Here is a 10,000-nt window from a genome sequence, read left to right as displayed (position 1 = left end):
TTGAACGTTCCAGAATGGGGGGGGAGAACACTTCCTGGTTGTGTTGCATTATGGTATATGTAGTGCCACTACCTTAGCCCCGTTCATGCTCTTGATACTGCAATCCACCACTTCCTGGTTCTGTTGCATTATGGGATATGTAGTGCCACTACCTTAGCCCCGTTCATGCTCTTGATACTGCAATCCACCACTTCCTGGTTGTGTTGCATTATGGGATATGTGGTGCCACTACCTTAGCCCCGTTCATGCTCTTGATACTGCAATCCACCACTTCCTGGTTGTGTTGCATTATGGGATATGTAGTGTCACTACCTTAGCCCCGTTCATGCTCTTGATACTGCAATCCACCACTTCCTGGTTGTGTTGCATTATGGGATATGTGGTGCCACTACCTTAGCCCCGTTCATGCTCTTGATACTGCAATCCACCACTTCCTGGTTGTGTTGCATTATGGGATATGTAGTGTCACTAGGTCTAGTGAGTCAGGGCAGTAACATAACGTAGCAGAAAGAAACTCCTGAAACGACATCCTGTCTGGCTCTTAAAGTGAAGGAAAAATAACTGTCAGGGGAGGTTCTCTTCTGCACTGTTCAACCAATCCAGTATATGTGGAGGAGGAGTTAATTCAAATGGATTGTCTCCTTGTTAATTAACGTCCAAAAGCTGGAAGTTCCGTTTCCCATGACAACCAGAACATCTGTTGGGGACTCAGCAGAGACTAGCAGGTCACAAATAAACACTATTTCACCCCATGAAGCCCAAGCTAAATATAATGGTTATTATATTTAATATTTATATTATTTAATTTAATAATGAATATGTATGTTCGGGAACAACAAAACTGTGATGTGTTATGGGTAAATTGTGACTGACTACAAATAGTAGTTAATATGATGGAAGGGGATTTGTATTTCGGTCTCGATTCTCCATTAAAGGGCAGCTGAACTTCCTGATTTGGCCTGGTTTTAGATTGGGGTCATTCAGAAATACTAGCGACCATGACTGAATTCAAACGTGAGTTGGTTTTCGGGGTGTCGTTTGGGTGATGCGTGTTCGCATGTGGGAAAAAGCTAGCCAAATTCCTTCCCTAATTAGCTTCAGCATGCTGGTTTGGACCGTGGCAAAATTGGTTTAACTTTGGATATCCTATCTCTAGGGCTAGTTTGGGACCGTCAATCAATTACACAATGTAAATGAGACGATATTTTCATGTTGCACACCTTTTAGTTTTCTCATTAAATGCTTTCAATATTTGTATATGAATTATTAAAATTTATAGTTGGAATTGGGTTTTTCTGTCATTGAAATTTGGAGCTATTGGAAGTGTAACATATTGTCCCATGTACATTGTGTAATTTACCGATGGTCCCTAACTAGCCACATAGGGATATCCAAAGTCAAACCACATTGTTGGTCAACCCAAGGACAACTGTTGGACAACCCAAGGACAACTGTTGGACAACCCAAGGACAACTGTTGGACAACCCAAGGACAACTGTTGGACAACTGTTGGACAACCCAAGGACAACCGTTGGACAACCCAAGGACAACTGTTGGACAACCCAAGGACAACTGTTGGACAACCCAAGGACAACTGTTGGACAACCCAAGGACAACTGTTGGACAACTGTTGGACAACCCAAGGACAACCGTTGGACAACCCAAGGACAACTGTTGGACAACCCAAGGACAACTGTTGGACAACCCAAGGACAACTGTTGGACAACCCAAGGACAACTGTTGGACAACCCAAGGACAACTGTTGGACAACCCAAGGACAACTGTTGGACAACCCAAGGACAACTGTTGGACAACCCGAGGACAACTGTTGGACAACCCAAGGACAACTGTTGGACAACCCAAGGACAACTGTTGGACAACCCGAGGACAACTGTTGGACAACCCAAGGACAACTGTTGGACAACCCAAGGACAACTGTTGGACAACCCAAGGACAACTGTTGGACAACCCAAGGACAACCCAAGGACAACCCAAGGACAACCCAAGGACAACTGTTGGACAACTCAAGGACAACTGTTGGACAACCCAAGGACAACTGTTGGACAACCCAAGGACAACCCAAGGACAACTGTTGGACAACCCAAGGACAACTGTTGGACAACCCAAGGACAACTGTTGGACAACCCAAGGACAACTGTTGGACAACCCAAGGACAACTGTTGGACAACCCAAGGACAACCCAAGGACAACTGTTGGACAACCCAAGGACAACCCAAGGACAACCCAAGTACAACTGTTGGACAACCCAAGGACAACTGTTGGACAACCCAAGTACAACTTTTGGACAACCCAAGGACAACTGTTGGACAACCCAAGGACAACTGTTGGACAACCCGAGGACAACTGTTGGACAACTGTTGGACAACCCAAGGACAACTGTTGGACAACCCAAGGACAACTGTTGGACAACCCAAGGACAACTGTTGGACAACCCAATGACAACCCAAGGACAACTGTTGGACAACTCAAGGACAACTGTTGGACAACCCAAGGACAACTGTTGGACAACTCAAGGACAACCCAAGGACAACTGTTGGACAACTCAAGGACAACTGTTGGACAACCCAAGGACAACTGTTGCGTGGCCTTAATTCTGTCACCTATCATTTTTCCTATTGTATCATCTCTCTGTTTTGGACGAGACTAATTTTATGAACAGAATTGTTCTATTTTACACTTTATAGTCAATTTTGGCTGTAGAATAAATATTTCTGACTCATATCGATGCCACATAGGCCGTTTTCAAAGGGAGAAGTTTGTTTTCAGGGGAATTTGCTCTTTAAAGTTGTCTGTCGAACTCGCCCAATTAGTAGCTAATACCAAAATAAGTTCTGTACCTTTTCTGATGGGGGTGGGGCCACTTCCTGGTTTGTGTTGCATTGTGGGATATGTAGTTACCTTGTTCCTGGTCCTGATGCGTTGGTAGACGTAGTCTGGGAAGGCTTGGCGGGGAATGAAGCGTCCTGAACCCTGCTGGACGCGGAGCCCTTCCCCCTCCTCATAGACCACCCTTCCCTGGGTCACCACGACGACAGGACCCCCCCGATACGCCAGCCCCTCAAAGATGTTATACTCCACAGCCTGGGGGGAGAGGGGAGGGAGGAGGGGGAGGGAGAGAGGGAGGAAAGGAGGAAAGGAGGGATGGATAGAGGGAGGGCAGGCAGGGAGAGAGGGAGGAAAGGTGGAAAGGAGGGATGGATAGAGGTAGGGCAGGGAGGGAGAGAGGAAGGAAAGGAGGGATGGATAGAGGTAGGGCAGGCAGGGAGAGAGGGAGGAAAGGAGGGATGGATAGAGGGAGGGCAGGGAGATAAAGGGTAGAGAGTAGAAGAGGATTCAGTTGGTCTTTTGTAGTAATATGGAGGTAAAGGTTTTGATCATGTCTTGGTTCCAGTTCCTCCCTCTCTCCCCTTCTCTCCCTCCCTCCCTCTCTCTCTTCCCCTCTCTCCCTCTCCCCCTTCCCCTCCTCCTCTCTTCGCCTCTTTCCCTCTCCTCTCTCCCTTCCCCTCCCTCCCTCTGCTCTCTCCCTTCCCCTCTCTCCCTCTCCTCTCTCCCTTCCCCTCCTCCTCTCTTCGCCTCTCTCCCTCTCCTCTCTCCCCTTCCCTCCCTCCCTCTCTCTCTTCCCCTCTCTCCCTCTCCCCTCTCTCCCTTCCCCTCTCTCCCTCTCCTCTATCCTACCCTCCTCCTCTCTTCCCCTCTCTCCATCTCCTCTCTCCCTTCCCCTCCCTCCCTCTCCTCTCTCCCTCTCCTCTCTCCCTTCTCCTCCCTCTCCTCTCTCCTTAACCCTCTCTCCCTTCCCCTCCTTCCCCTCCCTCCCTCTCCTCTCTCCCTTCCCCTCTCTCCATCTCCTCTCTCCCTTCCCCTCTCTCCCTTCCCCTCTCTCCCTCTCCTCTCTCCCTTCCTCTCTCTCCTTCCCCTCTCTCCCTTGCCCTCCCTCCCTCTCCTCCTCCCTTCCCCTCCCTCCCTTCCTCTCCTCTCTCCCTTCCCCTCCCTTCCCCTCCTGCCCTCTCCTCTCTCCCTTGCCCTCCCCTCCTCTCCTCTCTACCTTCCTCTCTCTCCCTCTCTTCTATCCTATCCTCCTCTCTCCCTCCTCCTCTCTTCCCTCACCGACTGTTGCAGTTTGGAGGTGATTGTTTTGGTCCTGTCTGGATCCCAGATAACGATGTCAGCGTCAGAACCCACAGCGATGCGTCCCTTCCGAGGGTACAGGTTGAAGATCTTAGCAGCGTTGGTGCTCGTCACCGCCACAAACTGGTTCTCATCCATCTTACCCACAGCCTGAGAGAAGAGAAGAGAGGAGGAGGAGAGGAGGAGGAGGAGGAGAGAGGAAGAGAGAGAGAGGAAGACAGAGAGAGAGAGAGAGAGAGAGAGAGAGAGGAGGAGAGAGAGAGAGGAGGGGAGGGGAGGAGAAGAGAGAGAGAGGAGGAGAGGAGGAGGAGGAGGAGCGAGAGAGAGGAAGAGAGAGAGAGGAAGAGAGAGAGAGAGAGAGGAGGAGAGAGAGAGAGAGGAGGAGAGAGAGAGAGAGGAGGAGAGGAGAGGAGAGGAGGGGGACGAGGAGAGGGAAGAGAAGGAGGAGAGGAGAGGAGAGGAGAGAGAGAGAGAGCGAAGAGGAGGAGGAGGAGAGAGAAGGAAGAGGAGAGAGAAGACACACCTTTAGACCAGGGTCCACACACACACACACACACACACACACACACACACACACACACACACACACACACACACACACACACACACACACACACACACACACACACACACACACACACACACACACACACACACACACACACACAGACACACAGACACACACACACACTCTCTCTCTCACCACAGCCTTGTCCCAGACGAAGCCCATCCTCTCCTCGATGCCGTTGGTTCCTTCGGGGATCAGGGTGAAGTCATCTTTTCCTATGGCCTTCTGGGACGTGCTGTAGGCACAGTGGGCACTGCCCACCACCTGCAGGTCCCCGCTGTGACAAAACATCAACACAACATTAGAACAATGTATAAATTACTTTTAAAGAGAGAGAGAGAGAGAGAGAGAGAGAGTAGGAGACAGAGAGAGAGACGATGAGGAGAGGGAGAGTGAGAGAGAGAGAGAGAGAGAGAGAGATGATGGGGAGAGAGAGAGAGAGAGAGAGAGAGAGAGAGAGAGAGAGAGAGAGAGAGAGAGAGAGAGAGAGAGAGAGAGAGAGAGACAGAGAGAGAGAGACAGAGAGAGAGAGACAGAGAGAGAGAGACAGAGAGAGAGAGAGACAGAGAGAGAGAGAGACAGAGAGAGAGAGAGACAGAGAGAGAGAGAAATAGAGAGAGAGACAGAGAGAGAGAGAGACAGAGAGAGAGAGAGACAGAGAGAGAGAGAAATAGAGAGAGAGACAGAGAGAGAGAGACAGAGAGAGAGAGAGACAGAGAGAGAGAGAAATAGAGAGAGAGACAGAGAGAGAGAGACAGAGAGAGAGAGACAGAGAGAGAGAGACAGAGAGAGAGAGACAGAGAGAGAGAGAGAGACAGAGAGAGAGAGAAATAGAGAGAGAGACAGAGAGAGAGAGAAATAGAGAGAGAGACAGAGAGAGAGAGACAGAGAGAGAGAGACAGAGAGAGACAGAGAGAGAGAGACAGAGAGAGAGAGACAGAGAGAGAGAGACGGAGAGAGAGAGAGAGAGACAGAGAGAGAGAGAGACAGAGAGAGAGAGAAATAGAGAGAGAGAGAGACAGAGAGAGAGAGAAATAGAGAGAGAGACAGAGAGAGAGAGACAGAGAGAGAGAGACAGAGAGAGAGAGACAGAGAGAGAGAGACAGAGAGAGAGAGACAGAGAGAGAGAGACAGAGAGAGAGAGAGACAGAGAGAGAGAGAAATAGAGAGAGAGACAGAGAGAGAGAGAAATAGAGAGAGAGAAATAGAGAGAGAGACAGAGAGAGAGAGACAGAGAGAGAGAGAGACAGAGAGAGACAGTTAAAATTATACTTGTATTGTTCTCCTTTGTCTCCTTAGAACCTAATAATACTACATGTCTATTCAGCAGGACCTCAAAGAGAACCACACCATCATACTAGCATGGTGACAGCTAGACCCGCCTGGAACGGAGGGAGGGAGGGAGGGAGGGAGGGAGGGAGGGAGGGAGGGAGGGAGGGAGGGAGAAAGACAGGGAGGAAGGAAGGGAGGGAGGGAGGGAGGGAAGAAGAAGTAGGGAAGGAGAAAGACAGGGAGGAAGGAAGGGAGGGAGGGAGGGGGCAGAGAAGGGAGAGGTCTGTAGCCAAGGCAACAGATCCATTTTTTGGTTTCTGTTCTATTTTCGGAATCAGGGAGAAAGGTGACAGCGGGTGGTGTATGTGTGTGCGTGTGTGTCACGTTCCTGACCTTATTTCCTTTGTTTTGTCTTTATTTAGTATGGTCAGGGCGTGAGTTGGGGTGGGCATGTTATTTGTTTCTATGTTTAGGTTTGTTCGTTTGGCCTAATATGGTTCTCAATCAGAGGCAGGTGTTTGTCATTGTCTTTGATTGGGAACCATTGTAACGGCTTTCCTCCTCCTCTTCATCCGAAGAGGAGGAGCAGGGATTCGACCAAAACGCAGCGTTGTGAAATGACATGGTTTTAATGAACAAGACAAAAAAAACACGAAACGAAATACACTTGAATGATTAACAAAATAACAAAACGGAGTAGACAGACCTGGACATGGAACTTACATAAATACACGAAGAACTCACGAACAGGAACAGACTACATAAACCGAGACAGTCCCGTGTGGCGCGACAAACACTGACACAGGAGACAACCACCCACAAACAAACAGTGTGAAAACACCTACCTTAATATGACTCTCAATTAGAGGAAATGAAAACCACCTGCCTCTAATTGAGAGCCATACCAGGCAACCCATTAAACCAACATAGAAACAGAAAACATAGACTGCCCACCCAAACTCACGCCCTGACCGTCAAACACATACAAAAACAACAGAAAACAGGTCAGGAACGTGACAGAACCCCCCCCTCAAGGTGCGAACTCCGGGCGCACCCCTAAAACTCAAGGGGAGGGTCTGGGTGGGCATCTGTCCGCGGTGGCGGCTCCGGCGGTGGACGAGGACACCACTCCACCACTGTCTTTGTCCCCCTCCTTAGCGTCCTTTGAGTGTCGACCCTCGCCCCCGACCATGGTCCAGGAACCTTCACTAAGGCCCCTCCTACATAGAGGAGACAGCTCAGGACAGAGAGGTAGCTCAGGACAGAGAGGTAGCTCAGGACAGAGAGGTAGCTCAGGACAGAGAGGTAGCTCAGGACAGAGAGGTAGCTCCGGACAGAGAGGTAGCTCCGGACAGAGAGGTAGCTTAGGACAGAGGGACAACTCTGTACTAATGGCAGCTCCGGACTGGGTGGCAGCTCCGGACTGGGTGGCAGCTCCGGACTGAGTGGCAGCTCATGACTGGAGGGCAGCTCATGACTGGAGGGCAGCTCATGACTGTAGGGCAGCTCATGACTGAAGGGCAGCTCATGACTGTAGGGCAGCTCATGACTGTAGGGCAGCTCATGACTGTAGGGCAGCTCATGACTGTAGGGCAGCTCATGACTGGAGGGCAGCTCATGACTGTAGGGCAGCTCATGACTGGAGGGCAGCTCATGACTGTAGGGCAGCTCATGACTGTAGGGCAGCTCCTGACTGGCTGGCGGCTCTGGCAGCTCCTGACTGGCTGGCGGCTCTGGCAGCTCCTGACTGGCTGGCGGCTCTGGCGGCTCCTGACTGGCTGGCGGCTCTGGCGGCTCCTGACTGGCTGGCGGCTCTGGCGGCTCCTGACTGGCTGGCGGCTCTGGCGGCTCCTGACTGGCTGGCGGCTCTGGCGGCTCCTGACTGGCTGGCGGCTCTGGCGGCTCCTGACTGGCTGGCGGCTCTGGCGGCTCCTGACTGACGGACGGCTCTGGCGGCTCCTGACTGACTGACGGCTCTAATGGCTCGGGACAGACGGGCGGCTCTAATGGCTCGTGGCAGACTTATGGCTCAGAAGGCGCTGGGCAGACGGATGGCTCAGAAGGCGCTGGGCAGACGGATGGCTCAGAAGGCGCTGGGCAGACGGATGGCTCAGAAGGCGCTGGGCAGACGGATGGCTCAGAAGGCGCTGGGCAGACGGATGGCTCAGAAGGCGCTGGGCAGACGGATGGCTCAGAAGGCGCTGGGCAGACGGATGGCTCAGAAGGCGCTGGGCAGACGGATGGCTCAGAAGGCGCTGGGCAGACGGATGGCTCAGACGGCGCTGGGCAGACGGATGGCTCAGACGGCGCTGGGCAGACGGATGGCTCAGATGGCACTGGGCAGACAGATGGCTCAGACGGAGCTGGGCAGACAGGCAGTGCAGAAGGCGTTGGGCAGACGGCCGACTCTGCCCTGCTGAGGCGCACAGTAGGCCTGGTGCGTGGTGCCGGAACTGGAGGTACCGGGATGACGGCACGCACTTCAAGGCTAGTGCGGGGAGCAGGGACAGGGCACACTGACCTCTCGAAGCGCACTATAGGCCTGGTGCGTGGTACCGGAACTGGAGGTACCGGGCTGAGGGCACGCACCTCAGGGCGAGTGCGGGGAGAAGGAACAGTGCGTACAGGGCTCTGAGGACGCACATGAGGCTTGGTGCGTGGTGCCGGAACTGGAGGCACTGGGCTGGAGACACGCACCACAGGGAGAGTGCGTGGAGGAGGAACAGGGCTCTGGAGACGTACATGAGGCTTGGTGCGTGGTGCAGGCACTGGTGGTACTGAGCTGGGGCGGGAAGGTGGCGCCGGATATACCGGACCGTGCAGGCGTACTGGCTCCCTTGAGCACTGAGCCTGCCCAACCTTACCTGGTTGAATGCTCCCCGTCGCCCGACCAGTGCGGGGAGGTGGAATAACCCGCACCGGGCTATGTAGGCGAACCGGGGACACCATGCGTAAGGCTGGTGCCATGTAAGCCGGCCCGAGGAGCCGTACTGGTGGCCAGATATGTAGGGCCGGCTTCATGACATTTGGCTCAATGCCCAATCTAGCCCTACCAGTGCGGGGAGGTGGAATAACCCGCACCGGGCTATGAACACGTACAGGAGACACCGTGCACTCTACTGCGTAACACGGTGTCTGCCCGTACTCCCGCTCTCCACGGTTAGCCTGGGAAGTGGGCGCAGGTCTCCTACCTGCCTTAGACCCACTACCTCTTAGCCCCCCCCCCAAGAAATTTTTGGGTTGTACTTGCGGGCTTTTCGGGCTTCCGTGCTAGACGCGTCCCCTCATAGCGCCGGTTCCTCTCTCCGGTTTCCTCCGCTCTCCGAGCTGCCTCCAGCTGTTCCCATGGGCGGCGATTAACTCCAACTTTAGCCCATGGTCCTTTTCCTTCCATGATTTCCTCCCAAGACCAGAAATCCTGCTTCGTGCGCTGTCCGTTAACCCGCTGCTTGATCCGGGTTTGGTGGGTGGTTCTGTAACGGCTTTCCTCCTCCGAGGAGCAGGGATTCGACCAAAATGCAGCGTTGTGAAATGACATGGTTTTAATGAACAAGACAAAAAAAACACGAAACGAAATACACTTGAATGATTAACAAAATAACAAAACGGAGTAGACAGACCTGGACATGGAACTTACATAAATACACGAAGAACTCACGAACAGGAACAGATTACATAAACCGAGACAGTCCCGTGTGGCGCGACAAACACTGACACAGGAGACAACCACCCACAAACAAACAGTGTGAAAACACCTACCTTAATATGACTCTCAATTAGAGGAAATGAAAACCACCTGCCTCTAATTGAGAGCCATACCAGGCAACCCATTAAACCAACATAGAAACAGAAAACATAGACTGCCCACCCAAACTCACGCCCTGACCAACTAACACATACAAAAACAACAGAAAACAGGTCAGGAACGTGACAACCATATTAAGGTAGGCTGTTTTCACTGTTTGTTTGTGAGTGATTGTTGCCGTGTCTGTGTTTGTTTTGCCACACGGTACT

The 10,000-nt window shown here is 52.2% G+C and overlaps 1 protein-coding gene across 2 annotated transcripts in view; it reads right to left on the bottom strand.

The window, feature by feature from the left end:
- Positions 1–10,000, bottom strand: part of crmp1 (collapsin response mediator protein 1) — a 25,840-nt gene that overhangs the window by 1,864 nt on the left and 13,976 nt on the right. For both annotated transcript variants that reach the window (XM_038982762.1, XM_038982763.1), the window contains exons 10-12: positions 4,850–4,991; positions 4,126–4,296; positions 2,920–3,102 (exon numbers count right to left, since the gene is read on the bottom strand). In XM_038982762.1, coding sequence (XP_038838690.1) covers positions 2,920–3,102; positions 4,126–4,296; positions 4,850–4,991 — 496 coding nt within the window. The remainder of the gene's footprint in view (positions 1–2,919; positions 3,103–4,125; positions 4,297–4,849; positions 4,992–10,000) is intronic.

The sequence above is a fragment of the Salvelinus namaycush genome, unplaced genomic scaffold, assembly GCF_016432855.1.
Source record: "Salvelinus namaycush isolate Seneca unplaced genomic scaffold, SaNama_1.0 Scaffold1284, whole genome shotgun sequence".
NCBI classification, from domain to species: domain Eukaryota; kingdom Metazoa; phylum Chordata; class Actinopteri; order Salmoniformes; family Salmonidae; genus Salvelinus; species Salvelinus namaycush.
The sequence above is the reverse complement of the archived record's forward strand: the minus strand, read 5'-3'. Positions and strand labels throughout refer to the sequence as shown.